This window comes from Amphibalanus amphitrite, unplaced genomic scaffold (assembly GCF_019059575.1).
Source record: "Amphibalanus amphitrite isolate SeventyFive unplaced genomic scaffold, NRLGWU_Aamphi_draft 000863F_arrow, whole genome shotgun sequence".
In the NCBI taxonomy this organism is placed as follows: domain Eukaryota; kingdom Metazoa; phylum Arthropoda; class Thecostraca; order Balanomorpha; family Balanidae; genus Amphibalanus; species Amphibalanus amphitrite.
Genome location: NW_024882357.1, coordinates 297,884 through 320,962, shown reverse-complemented (window position 1 = coordinate 320,962; position 23,079 = coordinate 297,884). Strand labels below are relative to the sequence as shown.

Below are 23,079 nucleotides of genomic sequence, written 5' to 3'. Positions count from 1 at the left end.
CTTGCGGTTACCAGATTGACGATCGTCTGACGCGTTTTGGTGTTTGGTGTACCGAGTGCGGCGTGAACGTTTGACTTGAGGAGGCAGTGGATGCTAACATCGGTGGTTTCATCGGTGGATTCGGGACGGCGCTGGGGTCGGTCCGCGGGCCACCGATGTGCCGTGTGTGAGCGCTCTGTGGGTGCCTGTGTGTTGACTGTCGACCTCTGAGTGTTGCCGTTCCGGCTCGGACGCGCTGTAGACTGTCCGGCCGCTCGTTCAACTGTGGACCGTCTTTGGGGCAACTGGGAACTGTGACCGACCACGGCAGAGCGGGTGAGACCGCCGCCACAGAATCATTGTCACACCTTCGGCCTGTGGATATGCGTCAATAAATTACACATCATTTTCACTAAGGATTCTTTGATTATACTGTTTGGGAGAGTTGCAATGAGTCACAGAGTTGGTAATCCTAAGTATAAAATCACGTAAGTGGTTCACAAATCGGAACGCATTTCATCATGATTCATGCCGGCTATATAACTGCACTTTGTGTGGTATTTATTGCCGATATTGTCAATCCCACAGCACGAATGTCATTAGAAATGCGTGATCCTCCATTCAAGCAGTGACTGTCGCATTGGGGGTATCCAGATGACTGGAGAGAAATCATCAAGTGCAAGGTTACGGCCATTTGTCGGATGTGCTGGCACAGATAGACTCTGATCCTCATTCTACCCTAATTATTACGTACCTGATCATGCTTCCCGGGACCTTGAACACACCAGGGCCATGGAAAGCTGGGAGCATATTACGAGCAATGCGGATAATACTACGAGATGTTGATCCGACTAACACTATGTAGTCCAACATTAGCGTACTTGGACCTGAATCATCTGCTATTATCCTCTAATAGACAACATTCCGAGATCCTCAATCCTCATACCGGCCAGGCAGCCAAGCCGGTATTACAGGAACGAAGTCCCAATCACCCGTAATGGCCAGCTACTGAGACGCAATGAGTGATCAGTCCTCCGGTCAGCGATGTCGTGCCACAACTTGTATATTGATATTCTCAGCTGACAAATATGGGGAAGGAAGACGGTCACAACAGGTCAACAGCGCCAGGTTATTTGCATGCATTTCCAATTATATATTTTGTATTTGCGAAGGATGACTAACTAAAAGGTGTTGACCTAAGGTCATGGTTAGGTCAAGGCAGTTCAGGTCACAAAATTGGTCAAATGTGGTCATATTGCATGATAAACGATCTCGTATGTTTGTATAGGCTCATTGCTTCTCTTTGCGATTCGCTATACCTAGTAAGTAGCTCAATCTGATCGAGAGTGATTATTGTGAACATCCGGGAGCCCTTGGCCTAACATCTTGACCCTGGAGCTCAACCGACTGGCGATGAAATGCAATACCTACATTAGTCAATTAGTCACCGACCACAATCTATTATATATTTACCACGATTCACGAATGCTTTGTCGTCAGTCGTGCTCCAAGAACTCCCGAATCTGGGCAGAGTAAATAGATGGGCAGCCGAGCCACGCCCTTGTAGTCAAAGTTCAAACGAGTCAGATACTGATAACGGGTCGATCGGCGTTTGCACTGAAAGCTGGATTATACGTATACCGCGTGGATGTCTTGACCGTGAGCCGTCTACGATGATCCCGATTAGCAGTGCACAACTGACATCCGAGCCAATAATATTCCGAGAGCTCATGTGACCATGAGCTGGAGTTTGAGGACCTCTGCCGCTCGGTTCGGGGGCGGCGACTCCATAAAAGCGGCCGCACCGACTCTGAGACGACGATAACGCGATGAAGAGCTACAGTTCTCAATTCATCCGCAAAATGACGATCTGCTCCGCACAGGTGAGTGATTGGGACGGAAGGACTATTTCATGAAATTTGATTGTTAAACGTTCAACAGTGGATCAATGTTCAATTCTTTATAAATTGTCCGTCAGCCGCTCTCAGCGCTACCTTTCCGCCCATCCAACCGTCTGACGCTATTGCATCCCTAACCGTCTGACACTATTCTGACCGTCTAACCGTCTAACGCTGTTGTAGTTCTGGCACCTAACGGCTAACCGTTAATGCTGTTTAATTTCTGACCGTCTAACAGTGTGACATTTTTATCTCTCTGACCCTCTGTCTGACGCTGGAATATCTAACCGTCTAACCGTCAGGCACCATTATCTCTCTGACCGTCTAACCAGCTGACCCTTTAACCTCTCCAACCGTCTAAGCGTGTGACGCTATTATATCTGACCGTCTAATCGTCTGACGCTGTAATCTCTGACCGTCTAACCGTATGACGCTATTATAATTCTTCCTTACTGTTTAACCGTCAGAGTAACTTATCTCTAACCGTCTAACCGTCTGACGCTAAAATCTGTCTATCAGACTTACCGTCAGCGTCTAACGCTATTATCTCTCTTACCGTTTAACCGTCTAACGCTATAATATCACTGACCGTCTGACCGTCTAACGCTAGTATATCTCTCTAACCCTCTAACCGTGTGACACTGTTGTCTCTGATCGGTTATCGTTGACAGGCTCAGACCGTCGGACAACAAACTATGTAACGCCTCTCTTCCCCTCTCACACATGGATTCTGCCTCTAATTGCTGAGCCGACCCACACATATCTATATGACCGTGTAACTCACAGCTGCGTCTAACCGTCCGACACATAATAAAAATAGGTATCACCTTTAAACTTCAACAGCTACACACTGTCTTCAGTAGCCCATATATAAACGCGTAACAGATAAAACATCTGACCGTCAAACTCTTACCAACTAACACTTTGAACCGCTAACCGCTGCTGTCTTGCCATCTACCCGCCCTACTGATGATAATCCAGCCGCTGTATTCCCGTTGCATCGTTCAACAGCCCAGTTCAACATCCGTCTAATGATTCCCCACCCTCCAGCTGCTCCTGCTGGTGCTGGCGGTGACGCTGCTGCCTCTGTGCTCTCCGTCCGTGATTCGTCGACCGGCAGTCAGCTCCGCCGGCGCCATCAACCCCTCTGCCAAGGACACGGTGATTGTGCTACCCGACGCGAGCACCACCCCAGCGCCGTCGGACGCCCGGAGCGGGGCTGGACGCGGACCAGAGAGGAGAGCGGGGCTGGAGCGGGGCTGGACGCGGACCTGGCTACCGCAGACGGGCCCAGGCCGGACAGGGATGCGCGGATTATCAACTACCAGAGCGATAACTACCAGGATGGCTACCACTTCCAGTGAGTCGGGTCGGAGGAGCATTTTTTTTTCAGCGCGACAGTCGCATTATATCGTATGGCTTACCTATGTGTTGATGCAAGGAGCGAACACTCCGCAGAGAAAAGGAATGTAATGTCGGTCCCAAATAGCATTAGCGTTAACGTTCATTGAACAACTCTAATTGAGCACATACCTAATTAAGCCTGTCTGAAATACGCAATTGAAGACGTTACGGTTTAAACCAGATATATCCATCGGTGGTCAGACTCAGCTGTCAAGACCTTGTCCGGTTCCCACGTCGGTATGCATATCCTGGAGTTAAAGACGTTAAAGTTCTAGCCAAGCTCAATAAGCTCGGAGCACGAAACACCTCAGGCATGCGACAGTAGCGCACCGCAGCAACCCATGTGTCGTTTGGCTACTGAAGTAAGTCGATGAATTGTTCGGCATGCCTCCATAGGTCGTAACATTGCAACATTGAACCTTGAAAGTTAATCAGGCAGTCGCGCTAAGGCCGTTCGACATTCAGATAACATGCAGCATTGAAAATGCAATGGGAGTTTAAAGGAAAAGACCACTTACCATGAAAATATTTGTACGTACACTCATGTCGCCATTTGCAGCTACGGGCGACTTCTTGGTAGTTGGTGACCGCCCAAACTTGTGGGAAACGTACCATTGGGCGTGTGTATTTTTTATTCATTAGGTAACTTACGGCACCAGGTGTAGAGCAGAGCTTTCTTCTACGCTTCTTTTTGTGCGCATTTGATGGGTAGAAAACAAAATCCATCTGTGTAAATCGTATCCTAGCAGAGGAAAGGACAAGAGTCGAGAGAGTAACACGCTACTGATAGCGCTGACCAGCGCTGACAACACAGCATTGTATTTAGGGTAGCCTGGGGCAAGACGCCCCAGATAATTTATTTTGCTACATAACTTTTGTCCTACATCACCTGAAAGGCCAAATTTGTGCTCAATGCGTTCTTTGAACATTTTACTTTAAATTCCACCCCTCAAATTCATTCACTTATGATCGGACACCCAGCTATGAAGTGATTTGTGAAGCAACTGCAAATGGGGCATTTTGCCCCAACCCCAGGGCAAAACGCCCCACGGCCCGGGGCAAGAAGCCCCATACTCTAGATTAAAGATTAAACATGCTAGTTGACCAAATCTTATATGAGAGGTCCGTTAGACCTTGGGAGGCACGGCACTGAAGTTAGCACCTTCCATCCTATCAGGTGTTCAGCTATGACACTATTGTATGAGCAGGTTTTTCACCTGCCTCATGAGGCCAAATAATAGATAATTGCCATGCAACTGTCAACCAAATACTTCCTTTGCCATCCGGTTGCTGAGAAAACTACACATAAATGCATAGAAACTTACTGTTTGCCAGCTACCGAACATTAGGAAGTGGGTAGTACGAACAACACATGAGGCAAAACGCCCCATGGGGCTTTTTGCCCCGCGACCTACTGGGGCGTTTTACCCCATCACGTAGTTCGGTCAGAAAACAAGGCCTTGCACTCCAGCAAGACACAATTTAACACGAACCAACCCGGCATTATAAGCGTTAGATAATAGTTGTTCAAAATACATAAAAGTCGTTAACCTGATGTTGACCATAAAAGAACGCCATGATGCATAACCTGACAACAAAACATAAAAATCACTCCAAAAACACATTTTTGGCTATATCTCCCTAAGGAGTCATCACAATTTCTTTCCAGTCTGGTCATATGATGATCATATAGTGCACGTTTTATAGAAGAGAGAATATTTCCCCAGATCCTTGCCAGTTCCGAGAAACATCGGTGAGGCGTTTTACCTCGGCGGGGCGACTTGCCCCGGTCTACCCTACTTACGATCCGCAAACGTCTAAATGGTGTTAATAGTGGCATGCGAGACGTGGTTATGACCCAAAATAAATCCGTTTTGGTGATACTGCCGATATCAGCACGGAATTCCCCTACCGCCGCCGCTGCCCGAGATTCCTCAATCCTCACTGCCCAGCGTTGCAGTCTCCCGCATTTCCCACTGTTCCGCCGTACCGCCAGACGTTGCGGCACAGTCTACCTCCCAGGCAGCCGCCGCATACCGCCCGGCACCTCCGCCCGCAGATTCGAGACGACCAACGGGATCAAACACGAGGAGGTGGGCCAGGTGTTCTCGGGGCCGCTGCCTCTGACGGGTGTCATCTCCACTGAGGGCAGGGTCAGCTGGCACGACCCGGCCGGCGTCCACATCGTCCTCTACTGGCACGCCGACGAGAATGGATACCAGCCGCTCGTAAGTGCGAAGCTGCAAACCCAAACCGTTAGCGAATATCGAGTGCAAGCAAATGCCCAATATGAATTACGAAGCACCGTATTTATAAGATTCTATGAAATTTATCGATCGATGTTTGTTTGTTTCGTTTGTTCATTCACATTGGGGCTTTAGGGAGCGCCGGCTGCACGGACTATATTGATAGATGGGAAAAAGATAAAAGTTCGTCGTTTAAATCCATGCTATCTTTCCATCGGCAGGGAATTAAGATGGTCAAACATCAGCAGCCTCCAGAGGAGAAGCGTAACATCGAGCAGGACTTCAAAATGCTGCAAGCAATGCGCGAAAATAAGCTCAATGTTCACGATAAGGAATCGGGCATCAGCATCTTGGATGAAAAGGACAGGGTGAATGCCAGAAGTTCAATCGATAATCCTTCTGATCTTGACATAATCGAAAACAGCGTGGAGGCAGAAGCGCTCGTTGAAAGCTTCAATGATTTGCCAGACCTCTCTAAGAACACTGTTGGCTATGGAGGTCTAAAAGAGCACAACGCTGGTTTTGAGAACACTGTGGATGCTTCAGGTCTAGCAGAAGCTACTGAGAACTCCCCTGAGACGACCGTCACCTCATCAGTACCACTTCCTGAGCTCCAGACACCCGATAACCAGCCATCCGTTTCTCAGGTAACAGAGGGACGGGACGAATTGAAACCCTCTGTAGCCGAGAAATCCGCCAGCGATGCAGAGTCGTTCCAGGACCGACGGAAGGGACCGCTAGAGCCTCTTCGGGGCCTAGAGACGGGTCCCATCGGGTCACTCCAAGTTCTGGAAGAGAGGCACGTGAAGCCGTTTCAGGACCTGGGGGAAAATCAGCTGGCAGAGCAGCTCCCTGACCAATTGGAGATCTCACCCGAACGACTCCGGGGCCTGGAGGATGAGCCGCTGGAGCCACTAGAGGATCCAAGGGCTCTTCCGCTTAGACCGCTCCAACGCCTGGAGGCTGGGCCGCTGGAGACACCGAGGAGCGTGGAGTCGAGGCCACTGAAGTCACCCCAGGACCTGGGGACGCCTCTGACGGAGCCGATGTCGGACGGCGCGCTGCTGAAGCTCGTCGCTCTGACTGACCCCAGCGGCGTCCCATCCGGTGAGGGCTGATGGATGAGGTCAGGTCGGACGTGTGCTGTGAGTGAATGATGTGCAATGTCATGATTAGTGACGTGTGTCCTGGAACGGTTCCGGCGAATCTCCCAATCTTTCGTATGGGAAATGACAGGCAACGTCAATGACAAAAAATTCACATAAGGAAATCTCAGTTAAAGGGACCCTCCCACCTTCAAAAAAGTTTATGAATTGGCATGAAAGTGATGTCGCTCGGTTCAGAAAGAGCGAAAACGTATATCTACCAAATTTCACCGAAAAATATTCACCGGTTTTCAAGATATTAGACTTTTACTTTTGTTTACTTTTTTGGGATCTCCGCTGTTTCTAGCGACTTTATTTTAAAAGTGCGGCGTTTGCGGCAGATGTTGCGCGCAAATAGCATATACCACCGCGTGCTACAAAACGTTTTAGTCAAACATTTAAAAATCGTTAGATATTTGCGCTGACGTCACACATTCAGAGGGGTATTCCTAAGCATTAGCCCCTCTGAATCAAAATGCTGCAATTTTGAAATTCAATATTTCCGATTTAAGGCATTTCTCGATGTTGTGAGTGCCGAAACCGGTAATTGTGAGCCAGGGACCCCATTTTGGCTATCTCAACTCAAATCTAATGTTAAGGTGGGAGGGTCCCTTTAATATAACTATTCTATTTTTCAACCTATTTAGAGAAAGGTAGCTATAGGCGTGGTCAGTAGTGCGCTTTTATTACCTACATAGTCACGGACCGCGCTGACTTTTAATTCTACTCGCAAGTCGCAATCTTTCTTCTCCTAGTTACATCGTTAATAATTTTCACAGTGTGATTTACATCAACTGACAAAGCATTACTTGCTTTCAGGAAAATACCGCAAGCGCAAAGTGCGTAAGGTGATTCGGAGGAGAATCATCAAACTGTGAACAGACGGTGGAGCTTGCAGCAGAGCACGGTCACGGATACTTGAAATGATATGCAACTTGCAAGAGGCGTCACTATTTGTGGAATTAAAGATCATTGCCTGATATTCGTGACAAAATATCTGGATTGGTTTCTTCACATATGCTATTTTTGTAAACCGACTGTTTGCATTTACGGATACCGATATGTAGCAAATATGCGATTTTCAATAGTTCGACACGTATATAGCCTTGCACTTAGTGCACTTCGAGTCTCCAGAAGAAGTGACAAACGTAAACTGCTCTCTAAAATAAATGGTAGGTAATGAGTTTGCGTATTTATGTGCTTGAGAAGTAATGTCAAAGAGCTGGACCCCGTCACTCTGTGCTGTTTCGCCCTAGAACCCGTCCGTTCCATTGTCAGCACCTCACTCCCTATTAAACCATGAAATCGAATTTAGCGCATCGTTTATTGTTGGTCCCCGGCAATCTCGTTATAATCTCTTCCGTTGACAGTATGTATCAGACGAGGTTTCAGTCGGCACTTGTGGCAGTGACAGCAGTGACCGTCCCGCCCGCCGCACTGCCGTTCGGCAGCGCTGGGGAGACGGTCTAGGCACGGGTCGCGGCGAGACGCACGAGGTGACCGACACACAATGTTGGACTGTTGAGCAGCACAACGAAACACACGACCAGAGATCACCACACATGAATGGTTAAAAGAAGCGCGCGCCAAAGAGCGAGAAATGTTAGCAAATTTGGAAAACTTATCTATAAGACTATCCTAATGAGTCAAAGACAAGCCGACAAGATAAAATCAATTTCTGAACTCAATGACCGATCAAATGTGGTATACATTTAGGTACGCCGAAGCTTTCTGCGCACACCACTATATACACAGGCGCCACACACGGCTGCAAGTACCGTCCATTCGCCGGGACCGGGACGACGGTCGTTCGATCGTATGCGCGCTTCAGCGAGAGAAGTCTCTCCCCTCGGGAAAACGACAGACCGGCGCACTACATAGCGCCAGGAAGACGCGGCATGAAAAGGGCCGCTCACCGGAGACCCACGGGGTCGACCGGCGTGGGAGGGAGCCAGTTCCACACACTCACGAGTCAAATGTTAAACAGGGGCTGGTGCACAGACGACAGGCGGGACCACGCCACTCGTAACCAGCCACTCACTCTCACACGGTGAACACTTCGACAGTGGTCACGCTGTCGCACACCCCAATCCCACCTCCATTCAGCTCTGTCACTCCCCAGACGCGCCAGGGAAGCTTGCGTGTACCAGCAGGTTCACCCCTCACTCACACACCGAGTCCAGCACTCCAAGGCTCTACAGCAAAGGCACAAACACAGAACCGCCGTCGCCCTCTGCGGTACCACTCACGGCTCGACGAGCAGCTCAGGGCTGTTTGATGGCCACCATGAGACTGTGCAGCGCTTTGTCCAGCTGCTTGGAGAGCGCCAGGTCCAGGAAGCGCCGCCGCCACGCGGATAGATCCGGCAGCTCAGAGCACGACGGGATGTTGAGGAAGGTAGAGAAGAACTCGCCCCACACCGGCGACCAGAACCTGCCGACAGCGATTAACGAAATGTCAGCGGGAGGGCCAGGTAGAGGCCGGTGACCCAGCGGGTACTCGGAACAGATCGAGGGGTACTGCCAATGTCGACTGAATGACCAGTGGATCAATGCGATGTAAAAGTCCACATACACCTAGCCTGGCGCACGACCTTCAAGCCACCACTCCCCGTGCTTCCCCAATCTCGCCAACACCATTCAGAATCAGACTATTTGTAAAGCTCATCCAGATAACCACACTGGTTTTTCATGTGGTTTTTCATACAACCACCCGTATGGCTCATACCGTCCGCTTTCACTCATCCACTCCCTCCACACGTTCCACTCTACCCACGGGGGCGCTCACCGTCTTATGGTGCCGCTGACAGACCACGGCCCATCCGGAGCCGGCCGGCGCCGCAGCTTCAGGTAGCTGCCGAACAGCAGAACGTGCGCCGACGCGGCCACGCCAAACAGGTCCGTCTGAAAGGTCCACTCGCGGCCCTCCTTCATCTCCGGGCACGTGAAGTCGTCCGTGGTCACCACGCGCGTGAACGTAGTGCCTGCAAGTCCAGGACAAGCAGAAGAGGGTTGGTGGAAGTGTGAAGCAGCGGCGGCGCTACAACCGGGATACGATGTGCACAGCCGTGGACACAAGGAGCAGGTGGGAATGGATACAGCTCCTCAAAGACTCGAGCGGCATAATGATGATGAATTGGTGTTTTTGGGCGCCCAGACTACAGAGGTCATCGCGACATAAACGTGACAGTATGAATGACGATCAGCTGGCATATCGTAAGAACATGCACTAGGTCCGTCAGTAGCTGACATGATGCTCTGGGTTTTAGGGCGCCCGGACTGCAGTCTAGGTTATATGATAACTAATGCGGAGCATAGTTTCCGGCCGCCGCAGTCTCACCGGGCGGCAGAAGGGTTATGTCGATGGCGCGGCCAAAGTCGATGAGCTGCAGCAGCTGCGGCTGATGGGCACTGCTCAGCTGGGACAGCAGGCGGCCGACGTCCTCCAGCGCACTGGGAACGGGGCACACATGGGGGACGGTAACCAGGCGGCCGACGTCCTCCAGCTCGCTGGGAACGGGGCACACATGGGGGACGGTAACAACAGGCGGCCGACGTCCTCCAGCTCGCTGGGAGCCAGGGAACGGCGGGCAAGGGAGACGGTAAGAGGTTGTTGTGCCGCCATTCCGTCAATATTGGGCACGGGCGGCACGACAAAACGCTAAAACGGTGACACTTCCCTTAGAGTGACGTTAACAAAACACAGAGCATTTCAAACCAGTACAGCCATGCAGCTCATCGATCCAGTGCGCTTTGACATCCTCTCGCCCCGGTCTGCCCAGCTTACCCGCCACGCAGCAGGAAGTTATCCGGCTTGATGTCGCCATGGATGAGGCCGGCACTGTGAACGGCTGACACTGCGCCCAGCATTTCGGCGGTGAACAGCATCACCAGACCCTCGTCAAACTTGCCATACTGTCGGACAGACAGGGGGAGACGACGAGATTAAAAACGAGATACAGTGAGGACGTCAGAATATAAAGACGTGATGACAGACCACGCTAGAATGTGTCGTCATTAATGTATGCATGACGTGATATAAATTACAAGTCGAACACAATGACACTTCAAGCGAAGTTACCTTCCAAGTCCCGACATTCAGTGACATTGCCTGATTGAATATTAAAAAAAAGATTGCCTCACTCGACGTTGCTTGATATCCCTCAAAGTAAGCTGTTCACTGGAACTAGAAGCCCGTCCTGTGCTCTGCGCCCCAGTCGTCCACTGTTGCGTCGCGGGGGAGCAGCCAGGGTCCACTCACCATGGCTGAGACCTTGTTGAAGGCGTTGAGCAGCGTGCCAGCCCTCTGGTAGTCTGATCTCAGCACGCTGCCGTTATCGAACGCCACCATCCGGTCCACAGACATCAGGAACGGATTCTGTGGGTGGCGCCAGACACGTCAGTCCATCGTCACTGGACATCTGACTAGGAGGGAGACGCGCGTCGGCGGCACAAGTCTGGTGACACCATGACCAGACTCTAACGGAGGTAGATGTGTTGGATATTGGATCACTAGAATGGTACTTGAAAGAAGCCGGGTTGTCTCTAGATGGTCTCTAGCTCATTCAGGAACCCTACTCTAGTTTCTGTCTGGCTGTGTCTGTCTGTCTGCCTGCCTGTATCTCTCTCTCTCTCTCTCTATCTCTCTCTCTCTCTCTCTCTCTCTCTCTCTCTCTCTCTCCTCCCCTCTCTCCCTTTCATTCCCCTCACCTCTGCCGCGTCACGGGCCAGCCGCTCGTGCAGCTCGTCGATCACATAGAACTCCCAGTCGCCGCCATCCTGTTGCACCTTCAGACAGTGCGCGGTGCCCGTCTCGCGGTCGATGGCGTGGTAGACGCGAGCGTACGCTCCCTCGCCGATCAGAGTCACCGCCAGCCGCTGGCCGTCTGACGGGGCGCGAAGGGGGGGGGGGGGGTCAGAGGACTCAGGTGTACCGTACCATGACCAAAGAAAAGAAACTAGACTTGAAGCCAGATAAAAGACAAAAGTATCGAAAGTTGAACAAGAAACAGAGAAAATCGCAGAGAACATTTGCCATTATTCCTCAAATATCATCTGATGCACGAGACAGCATTTCACGGTACTCGTACAAACAGCTGAGATTATGGACGTTCGTTGTCCCCAGCTTCCCCCATCACCTAATTGTGTAACACCCACCAGCTCATCCCTACACAATATTTATCTCACCAATCTCGATCTCCTTGCGCGAGAAGCTGGGCAGTTTGCCCGCTAGTCTCTTGTAGCAGCGTCTGGTCTGGACGGGTCGCGACAGGCTCTTCAGCAGGTTCTCTTGCAGCGTGGAGTCCCAGGGGTCGGGATGTTCGGGTACCGCCGGCGCCGGGGTCTCCGTCAGCGTCAGAGCTGAGAGCTCGGCCGCCGGCGGTGGCTGGGGGTCGCTCAGATCCGCTGGGGGCTGGAACTCGCTCAGCTCTGCCGGGGGCTGGAACCCGCTCAGCTCTGCTGGGGGCTGGAACCCACTCAGCTCTGCCGGGGGCTGGAACTCACTGAGCTCAGCCGCCGGTACTGGGAGGGCGCTGAGCTCTGCGGGCGGCTGGCTGGTCCCGAGCTCCTCCGGCGCCTGGAAGCCGCTGAGTTCAGCGGGCGGCTGAGCCGGCGCCAGCTCCGGCGGCTGGATGGGGCTGAGCTCGGCGGCCGGCGCCAGGCTGAGCTCGGCGGCCTTCTCGCTCAGCTCTGCCGGCCGGAGCGCGCTCCTGTTGGGTGAGACGGCCGGCGCCGCCATACTGACGTCCGGCGCCTGCAGACCGCTGGCGTCGGCCGAGTCCGGTCGGCGCGACATGCTGCAGTCGATTACCGCCCCGCCGACCGCCGAGGCCGGACGCACCGAGCACGACCGGTCGCCCAGGTAGCCGGAGCTCTGAGTCAGCTGGGGCGGCGGCGGCGCGCGGCCCGACTGCTGGTGCTGCGACCGGTCGGCGCCCGACGGCAGCCGCTGGCGCCACTGCTGACCGCCCATCTGTCGGCCAGGACGGCGATCAACTGGGGTTTAGGGCGAGGACCACGGCGAAGGTCATTACATACTGACAGGGCCGGCCGTGTGACACGTAAGAGGATAGCGTTGGAAAGCACATTCAGATAAAGAAACACCCAGGATTTAGCACAACCAGAAAAAGAACAGCGTGTGCCAAGCACGTGCGAGGTCCAAATGCTTACTGACCGTTTCTAGCGTACTTTTCAATGCTATGGATACCGAAAGTGAAGACACGCTCTCGCAATTCGCTGGCAGTTAAATAAACGGCACTTGCATATTGCGCCAAAACCAGCCAAAATACTATGAACGGTTGACACAAAATTCCAACATTAGTGCATTTCGATTCCTAAGCTTTTGCAACCCTTAAAAGTGAGCAATTGTCTTAGTGACCCAGTATTTACAGTAACTTGGCACCAACACCACTACCGTTCCACCACGGCGGCCCGCTGATCAAGTGATCATCTCTCTAAGCACCGCCCAGCACTCGCCACTCAAGCCCTGAATCCGCCGCCCACTCAATGCAGCCGGACATCAATCCTTACTGTCGCCGGCCGTCACTGGCTCTGGGACCCGCGCCGAATTTCTGCGTCGGCTTTAGCTGTATTGTGTGAGGATGGTCGGCAACTGTACATACAGGGTTGGGCAGATAAATTGGGACAAATTTCAACTTCCTCTAAAACGACTATTTTTTGAGTGATTAAGATAATTTTTGAACGTAAATATAGGCTAATGAATACTTTTCGATGTTATGCAGGTTGCGTTGTAATTTTGAATCGGCTGATCACAGAACGTGGGCTTAAGCAAGTCACTATCAACTTAGTCCGCGCCCACATGCATGCCAATACTCTAATTATGCTCCATCAAATGGCTGAAAGTAGTGTGTATCGAACAGACGTAAACGTTGGAGGAAGAGATGATGTTGACTCATCCTTACATACTTATTGCATTGACACCGGCCGCTCCCCCGGTTTTCCAGGGGGGCTAAAAGGCAAAATTCAGTTAAATCAGAGGATCCTCGCGAAAACAGTGGCGCGAGCTTACAACGAAGGTAGCCGCGCCATGAGAAAGAGATATACCAGCACCTCAAACATATACTCTTATGCATTGATGCATATCGACCTGTTAACATAGATGTTGAAGCAGCTGTGACGTTAAAAAGATTGTTTCCTCTTGAAGGGCTTTGGAGAAGCGAGCAAGCACGTGCAGGTCTTTTTCGACGATGGTATCCTCATAACCGAACATATGAACAACCGCAAACACCATGAAACATCGCAACCAGCCCAGAAGACGTGATCTTAGTTCCAAAAAGCATGCAGCAGACCTCGGTGATGGCATTCCACTCGGTGACTTCTGACGGCCACGTGGGGCCCCCTTATTTTACGGAATCGGGAGGAGGTTCGCCCTTACAGCGTACCTAACCATTATTCCGGCAGTTCGAATCAACAAGATGGAAGAAGGCATCATCCTGCATGGAGTGATGCTCTTCGAGGAGTCAGCTCCCCGGCATACAGTAAATTAAATACAAAATCTCCTGAAACGGAGGATCCCGGAAACTGTACCCAAGGCTAAATGGCCCCTCCCTCATTAAACCTCAGCCCACACAAGTTCTGGTTGCTGGGGCGTTTTTGCGGCCGAGTCTAACGAACGTCCCCATGTGACTGTGGTGAGTCTCAGCAGTGCCAGTTGGCTACAATTACGAGCCATTTCAGAAGGGAGATCTCGCCGCGCGTGCGGCCAGTCCAGGCACCGATAAGGACTGATGCAGGTGGACCACAGTGATCATATTTGGTGATAAATGTGTAAAATTGGTGTGACAATATGTGATCCAAATTTGAAATGCCTACTTTTACAAATTTCTAAGCTACGGCGTTCTGAATGCAAATATGTATTTTGTCCCAATTTATCTGCCCAACCCTGTATACTGTATTTTAGTGATTTTTTTATCATATGATGTGTTCCTATTTTACCCTTGTGCCCTTGTGTATTCTGACTCGGACCAAACAGTAAGCCAGCACTTGGAATTGTCCGTAAATACATTGAACAAAAAAAGAAAAATCCCCGCAGTCAACTCCCGTCCACGTACCGGCGCCGAGACGTCGCCGCGCGACTGGCGCGACATATCCGAGCCGCTGCTGCCGCTGGCGCTCGACGAGCGCTGGTCGTCTGTGGGCAAAGAGAACACGACGGTCAGCGGTGGAGAGCGGGCCGCGGGGGAGTCACACTGCCAGGGCGGCGGGATAAACAGACATTCGACAGTCAGGGAATTGACATTAAAACATGTTTATTGCTTGAACTCCCAGCTATCTACAAAAATGTTCTGTTTTCCAGAAAGCACACACAACTTTCGGCATCACATTTCCTTGACGGTTTAGTATAAATCGTTACAAGTCGACATTATACCACAGCACAGAAGGGGAACGGGGATTCGCCGCGGCGGAGACCACTAGCACGGGGGGAGGGACGGGGGATAACTCACGTGAGCGCTCCATGATCGGCGTCAGCTGTTGGACGCCCTCCGAGGGCAGGACTCGCTCCGAGGCCCAGCGCTCCTGCGCATTACGTCCGATACGCACACTGCAACACGGACGTCCCGGGTTAGAGCGAGGTCACACTGCCCGACCGCGACCGGAACATCGCATGCTACCACATGTGAAAACTCGACGGTCAGGCAGAAGTTGCTCTATTTGGCTTTGGAGCTGAACAAGTTTGTAATCACTCCACATATAATTTAATCATATGCTCCATGATAAGCAAAGATAATAGCCATTGTGAACTAACAGACATGAAGGTATATATTCGCGCGAATGACAACAATCATACAATCCAAAAATTTTAGGATTGTATAATTGCTGTCATTCGTTCGAATATATACAAATAACAGCCATTGCAATGTACACCAGTAACGCGAACTTTCCGTAAGCAAGTAAGCTGAAGTAGTAAAACACACCAGCTCACGCGAGCAGAATAAAGCCCCACCCGGCCTGTCGTCCCCCTCGGACCCACTTTCTCAGGTTGGCCGTGAAGTCGCTGTCCTCCTCCGTCTGCCTGGCACGCCCACCGACCGGCGAGGGCGGCTGCGGCGGCGCGAACGGTGTCGAGGCGACGCGGCCGGCCGCCGCCGCGAACTGCGACAGGTCTCCGGCGGCGATCGTCACATCATCAGTCAGGGGCACGAAGCCGGTCAGTTCGTCGTCAAACTGGAGCGGCCGGCGCGCTGGCGGAGCGCTGGGAGCAGGGTCCGGCTCCTCGGCGCCCAGTGGCTCCGTCGGGATGTCCACGGCGTCGACGAGGACGTGCGGCGGCCGGCGGCGCGGCGGCGGCGGCGGACAGTCGGCCGGGGGACGGTTCTCCCGGTCAGAGTCGTCGTCGCCGTCGTCGGCCGGCCGGGCGCAGGCGTCGTCCTCGTACACGGCGAATGGTGCGGCGGCGGCGGCGGCGGGAGGCGCCTCCTGGGCGGCCGGCGCGGCGCCGGCCTCGGGCTCCTCGTAGACGGAGAAGGGGGCGGGGGCGGGGGCGGGCGCCGCCGGACGCTCCCCTACCATCGACTCGGGCTCTTCGTAGACAGTGAACGGTGGAGCGGCCGGCAATGCCGGCACTGGCGACACAACGGTCACAAACGGTCAGCTGCGGTTACATGGTGCTGGAACACGCCGACATCAAACCATCCAGCTTCACGACACGCCAGCACACCAGCAATACCAGCATAGCAAGCAAGCAAAAGTGCATAGCAGCATAGACATAGGTACCAAAGCACTAAACTTGCCTACGGCAGGGCTCCACCAAATACCACGATCCCCACCCACCATCCCTGCCCGACCTCCCACCGGCAGCGCTCTGCGACTCACCTGTTCCGTGGCGCATTGGCAGCTGCACGGACGTGTCCACAGTTCTGTTCATAACCTCGCGCACGTAGTTCATCGCGTCGCGAGTGTTGACCGTCGGAGAGGCCAGTACCGTCGAGCCCGACAGGTTGCTGTGTCCTGAACGGCCAGGGAGACGAGATCAGTCATTTTTTTTAACAACTATTTATCAAGTAACGAGAGTGTTTCAACGACAGCGAGCCAGTAAACGAGAGCGATTGTAAGACTGTATCATGGAAATGTTAACATGCAGTAGCCATCACATTACCATACTCTATCCAGCCAGCTACCAACTACCACTAAACAGACTACCTCCCCCTCCTGGTCCCGCCTCCTCCCTCCCATCATGCATCACATCCTTCGCCCCTCTCTAGCTCCTGTCCGTCAACACTCTTCCTCTCCCCGCTCTCTCCTTATTCTATATCCTCGCTCACCTCCCACCCTACCTCCTCCCTCCCATCCCATTCACCCACCTCCTCCGAGACTGGACGAGCCTCCACTGACGTTGGAGAGGCCCAGCGAACCGTGTAGCGACGGAGCCGGCGCCGGGGCAGGCCGGGCGCGCAGCTCCAGCACCTGCCGCTCCAGCTCAGAGTTGCGGCGCATCATCTCCTGCATCTGACGGTTCATCTCCTCGTGCATACGGCGCTGCTCCAGCACTGGTGGATGAGGGGGAAGGGGTGTCACAATATTTGGTTGGGTATTGAATTTTGATGGGCCCGCTGTGCAAACGTCATTGTTGGCGAGCTGGATTACATTTAGTATATGAGAGCAAATTGGCAAACTTCCTTGCCTTCATAAGTAGAGGTTGGAGGCGCGTCGTCTACTGGGTCATAATTTACGTTCATCGCTTTTATATGTAAATAAAAAATAGAAGTCACGAGTTCACTTTGGGAACTAAAAATTGATCGTAGATTCCACTTCCAGACAGCGGAATCGTAGCGACCATAAGCCGAAATCGTGTAGGTACCCGCTCTACAATATGCTCGTTCAACTTTCGTAGAGCGAAATGATTCAACACAAACAGAAAGTAAATCGTACAACCATTTCGCTAGCATAGGATCAGGTGTTTTATTTAACATCTACTGCAGACCCTGAGTGATGCGTTACTTACGCAGTTTGTTGTCCTTTTTCCACCTGGCCGCCCTCAGCTCCTCAAAGGACACCTCGCTAGCACCAGTATAAATCTGACGGCGGTAAAGGCACGGTCAGGGGCCAGACCGCGGCAATAGCGACATAAAACTAAAAGGTAGCTTGAGAAACATAGAGTAAAAGAGATTCATATCACCAAAAATCTAGCATCGTCTAACATACTCTCAGGGTTACAAACAATGTTGGCGTTATAGCATCTTGCCGATTTTTTCCCGATACCGACAGAACCATTTTCGTATGCCTAGTATGCAACGACATATTCAATCAGTACCAAAGTCAAAGACCACCTCATTCAATGCACCTCCCGTCCCCCAGCTAGGTGTCGGCGCGACCCGCTGCCGCACTCACCAGCTCCTTGTGGTACATGACCTTCACTTTGTCATTGGGCGGCTCAAAGTGCGCCACGGGAATGTTGTCCAGGCCGCCGGCCGGGGCCGGGGCGGGGGCGGCGCGGGTCGCCAGCGCGCCCTGCTTGATGGTGATGGGACTGCCAGTGGCCGCGCCCGCCCCGCTGTCCTCGAACACTGCCAAAGGTCAGGTCGGTTCAGAGGTCAATGAGGGCGACTCACGGACTTCATGTACACCAGCACAAGAAAAAGTGATACCTGCATAGTTCTGATAAATTTGGACGATGTTCAATAACCAAATCATTATGGAGTATGGACTCCGAAAATGAGAATAAAATGGTCGGATAGTTCATGAAGATCGTTAGTGCAGAAATCACAGTAGCTTCACCAGGACCCATTCCCGCGCCCTGTCCTGGTCCTTTCATACCTCTAAAAGCAGGCGCTGCCGGGCCGCCGGGCGGAGTCGGCCGTTTGGAGGCCTTCTGCGGCGCCCCCCACGGGCCCGCCTTCCGCACGTTCTCTTTATGCATGGCTCGCCCGGTGGGTAGCTCGGTGGTCGTGCCGTGAGGGGCCGGCGTCGGTACGGCCGTCTGTGGGGCGTTCTCGTCGACAAACACCTTGAGGCGCTGGTTGTGGCGCGGCAGGTGGGCGGCCGGCGCCGCCATGGGCAGGGTGCCCGGCCCGCCGGCCTGCACGGCGCCGACCCGCTGCCGCGGCACCATGCCGTCAGCGGAGCCTGCGGGCGGCACACGGGGCTCCGTCAGGCCAGTCGTGCTCAGGGGAGACGGCCACACGCAGTGGGTGGGAAACAATGCACAAGATGGTTAATTGTTACGGGGGCTGAAGAGCGCGTCCGGTCGTCGCGAAACAGTGGTCGTCAGGAGTCAAAATAGTCGTTTATAGGACAATAATAATGTAACCAGGACAACGTAAAAACTGTGGAATCGTACCGTATAAGTCACCGAGCTTTTTGTTAACTAATTGTTAATATTTTCTCTATGAAAAACAACAGATATTTGCCTGATAGCAGCTGGTGAAGTCCAGATTCAGAACAATACCAACGACAACTAGCACCCAGAACTATCAGCTCAAACCACCAGCGCCAGCAGGCCTCCCTACAGCTCCCTCACCCACCTCGGAGCGCGCCGAGCGCGTGTCGCTCATCGGCCCCGCTGCGGCCGATCTGGGCGACCTGTGCCGTCTGCGCCGGCAGCTGCCCGGCGGCCAGAGCGCTGGCCACGCGGGTCTGCAGCTTGCGCCGCGCCTCGGCGAGCTCATCGGCCGGCTCGGCGCCGAGTCGCTCGCCCTCGGCCAGCACCAAGTCGGCCTGAAGCATCTTACCTGCCGGCCGAGAGAGGAGGCAGGGTTAGACGGCGGCACGGCGTGTAGTTAGAGGGATAACCTGACTAGGTGCGTTTACTCATGTTTTATTGGTTTCCAACTGTCTTTATTCCTTGTCACCTATTTTGCCAGTTTTTGCAGTGACTGTGTCCACTGGGACATCGTGAGTTCCAATAATGTTAAAGTAAATATAATATTTTAATATTACCCTAGTATATATTCGGTCCAATTAATAACCAATTATCATCAAACCACATCTCTCCAAACAACACACCATCATCAAATCTCCGCGGAAATTAGTCGCCTTTCGGCCGTTACCGGTCTATCCTACCCGAGACAAACCGGACCCATACGGTACCTGCCAGCTCCAGCTGGGCCGACCACGCGCGGTAGAACATGGTCAGCTTCGTGCCGATCTCGCGGTTGAACATATTCCTGAACATGGGCAGCGAATCCTGGGTGCTCAGAGCCTGCCGGGTAGACGGGCCGTCGAAGCGGGGACCGAGATCACGTGCATGCTGGTGGTGGGTGCTATAATTGTATCACTACCCACACGGCAAACGCAAATCCCAAAATCACTCCAAACAAGCCATAAAAACTCCCAGAAATACAAAACCCCTGGATAGTGGATATGTTACAGAACAGCTGCAAGAGTCGGCCAGCGCTGCAAGCAAAACACCCAGTTCAGCAGCCCACTCCGGTCGGCGGAGCAGCGGGCAGCCTCGTGACCACACGCACCTGTTTGATGATGAGCGCCACGAAGCGCGGGTCCTGGTGGTAGCGTTTCTCGGCCGTGAAGCGGGCGATGCACTGCGTGAGCAGGCCGTCCAGGTTGCCCTCGTGTCCGCCGCGAGGGCAGTGCTGCTCCATCCAGAGCACATAGCGGTGCCAGGGAGACAGAGGGTCGTCGCCCGTGTACGTACGGATCTCCAGCTCAAAGGACCTGCGGCGGCATCAGGAGGCGGGAGGAAACGTTAAAAGATATGAAAGATCGGCTCGGCACAGCACTGACTACTGTGTATGGCGTAGTGTGAACTCAATACAACACACACACATACAACTCACACATATAGGCAAGCATGAAAAAATACAAAATTGAGCAGCTTATGGTATGGTGAAGAACATTCATATGTATTATTTCAATGCCTCTGTCTGTCGGTTTCTCATTTACAGTTCACAACGACCGTATAGCGACCGCGTTGTCTCCGTCTCATTTGTACTTTCAAATATGTCTTGAGAGAGATTCAGATGTGAGCAGTGGCCAGTCATAGGAGTGAGAGCCACCACAGAACGAACCGAGTGGGTGCACATTTCACTCAGAACTATAGCAATAGCCGCCAAGGGCGGCACATTTTATCCAGAACCGAAACCGGAGCCGCTGGTATAGTTCACTCGGAGAGGCGGGACTCGGCTCCCGCCTCGGGAGCCGTAACGCTCAGCCGGGCTCCGAAGCCACCTGACCTTTAACAGCCCTACAACCACGGATAAAAGGTAAACACTACCTATACTTACATCTATACACGCACCACACCATCCTCGGCACCCTGCCCGGACTCCCTCCAAACACGCCCGGTACAGTTCCCTGGCGCTGACCTGCGCTGTTCGGCGACCTTCTGCGCCACCTGGTCGTCCGCTGCCGGCTGGAGTGAGCTGTTCAGCACGTCCAGCCGGCGGCCCTGGCGCAGCGGCTGCACATTCTCCTTGCTCAGCTCCCAGTCGGCTGAGTCGCCGCCGGCGCCGTCTGCGCTCCACATGGCCACACGCTGCCGACAAACCACACACACCGGTCGCGTTAGGCAGCCCACAAGACGGCGATTAAAACGTAGAAAACAGAATGGTTCAGATGAAAAACATTTATTTCAAGGGCTGATAAAGTCTTTCACCATATTTCTGCCACCATGAAATAAAAAAAAAAACAAATACATAAACTGACTCACATCAAGAATGTGAACTTAACATTGTGAAATGATCTTTTTCTACAGATGTTATTGGCAATGTTTTCCATGAGTTTTGTATTTTGGGCAAAACAATACATTGCACAAAATGTTTTCATATGCAAAGAAGACAACTTTCTTAATAAGGGCATCACTGAGCAGTGAGCTATCAATCTGTTCAGCCAATGCCCAACAAGAAGTGAACAGTCAACAAAAGGACCCAGTTGCATAGGTATCATTCATAAAAATATAAATATCTTGGTAGAAGCTAAAAGTTTGCTGAATAAGAATTTTGAGCCATAGACATACTTACATAAATTACACTTAAACATCACATTTTAAAAAATCAGCTTTCAAGTAAGTTCTTTATGTCGTGAGCAAGACATAAAAGTTCCCTGCAGGGCAATTGGCATCCAAATTTTAATATACGTTAGGCAGGTCAAGTTCACAGAAAGGTAGGCAAGAATGTTCACTTTTTCCATCAAACAGGATCTGGAAATTTAAACTGAGATAAGATAGGGTAATGCAGCATTGGGTTTAATGCCTAGAGGCACCTCTGAAGAGTTAAAGATACAATGAGTTGGGGTTTTCAGTGCCCAGATAGCTGGGGCCATTAATGAGGGCCTAAGCTGTAGACAGATGTCATGAAACCAGCTGCCATGGGCCGGCAATGTGCCTCTGCTCTGCACCACCTGACACCTGGCCAACACTCAACAGTTCATTCAAACCAAAGTCCCAGCCAGAAATCCAATGGATAACCATTCATTTACCAGTCTTTGCTAGCTCAGACTGAAACAGATAGCATGCATTAACATGAAGGTCCAGGAATCCTGACTAGGAGAGCCTAAGAACTGTCTTCTTGTACCTAAAGCAAAAGACAACCTTAAAATGATGTGATGTGGGTCACTAAAACAGTCAAGAAGAGTTTGCTACTGCTAAGCAAATGCCAATAACAGGTTCAATTTACAATGCTGATAATTGATAGGCATACACTGCAATAGAACACATTACAAACATTGATATCACTCATATCACACTTCAATTTTTTGAGGTTGGGGGAGTAAAATGTGTTGCCACAAATCATTACATAAAATATGTGCCCTTGGTAACAATGTTTCAGCTGGTAAGAACGAGTTTCATAACTCTGTTATCAGCTGTGGAGTAGCGGCAAAAACAAGTCACTCGGACCAGCTGTGCGACCATTAGTTTGTCCTCTACCGACTACCGATAAGTAGGTAACAAAATTCAAATAGTCATCAGAAGCCCAGCAAAAATGGCAATAAAAAGGGCATGTCACCTTTCCATAGACATTTGAAACATTGATTACAGGAAAAGCTTATTAAATTAAATATTGATATCTATGAAAATTCGTAGGTACCTACCTACCTTCCTACCTGTGATGACAACTTGAACTGCAACTCAGTGGATAAGAACGGATTTTAAGATAGTCCAGCCAGCCACTCAGAACTTGAAGGAAACAAGCATACTAAATGATGCACTTAACATTTAAAATTGTTAAAACTTGAAGAGAGAGACTCGCGTACAAACTCCCTGAAGACAATAAACTTGAACTGTCAAATTCGCCGCAAAAGATCGGCGTTGTTTTGCGGCGTTGGTTTTAAAATAGAGAAACGTGCTACTCTTGTCATCCTACCAAGCATTCCACCCTAATAGGAGGCCTTATATTTGTTAAAGAGATACTTATGAGTGTTTGAAAGCAATATTTTATTTGTTTAACCTCTTTACCAGCAAAAACAAAGGCGAAATAATCCTCGATTTTTGAGT

At 51.7% G+C, this 23,079-nt stretch overlaps 2 protein-coding genes across 4 annotated transcripts; one reads left to right on the top strand and one right to left on the bottom strand.

Moving 5' to 3' along the window:
• Positions 1–3,072: 3,072 nt before the first annotated feature.
• On the top strand, positions 3,073–7,855 carry LOC122367312 (the record flags this gene model as incomplete). Its single annotated transcript, XM_043340321.1, has 4 exons — positions 3,073–3,237; positions 5,341–5,509; positions 5,749–6,634; positions 7,492–7,855. Coding segments are annotated over 4 exons (1,279 nt in total), but the record flags the coding sequence as incomplete, so codon positions are not given.
• A 122-nt stretch (positions 7,856–7,977) lies between these two features.
• Positions 7,978–22,918, bottom strand: LOC122367330. Of its 3 annotated transcripts, none has more exons than XM_043340368.1 (20): positions 22,689–22,918; positions 20,954–21,123; positions 20,099–20,303; positions 19,719–19,830; positions 19,154–19,360; positions 18,447–18,755; positions 18,021–18,196; positions 17,635–17,707; positions 16,994–17,179; positions 16,506–16,640; positions 15,664–16,255; positions 15,137–15,234; positions 14,744–14,823; positions 11,859–12,645; positions 11,382–11,557; positions 10,933–11,049; positions 10,459–10,586; positions 10,012–10,124; positions 9,460–9,655; positions 7,978–9,105 (listed from the first exon to the last, which is right to left on the bottom strand). In XM_043340368.1, the coding sequence occupies exons 2-20, from the start codon at positions 21,112–21,114 to the stop codon at positions 8,937–8,939; spliced, it is 4,020 nt and encodes a 1,339-aa protein (XP_043196303.1). In that variant the 5' UTR covers positions 21,115–21,123; positions 22,689–22,918; the 3' UTR covers positions 7,978–8,936. The 3 variants fall into 3 exon arrangements, with proteins under 3 accessions (XP_043196303.1, XP_043196301.1, XP_043196302.1); XM_043340366.1 differs by having other exon boundaries at positions 22,681–22,874; XM_043340367.1 differs by having other exon boundaries at positions 22,677–22,862.
• Positions 22,919–23,079: the final 161 nt, after the last annotated feature.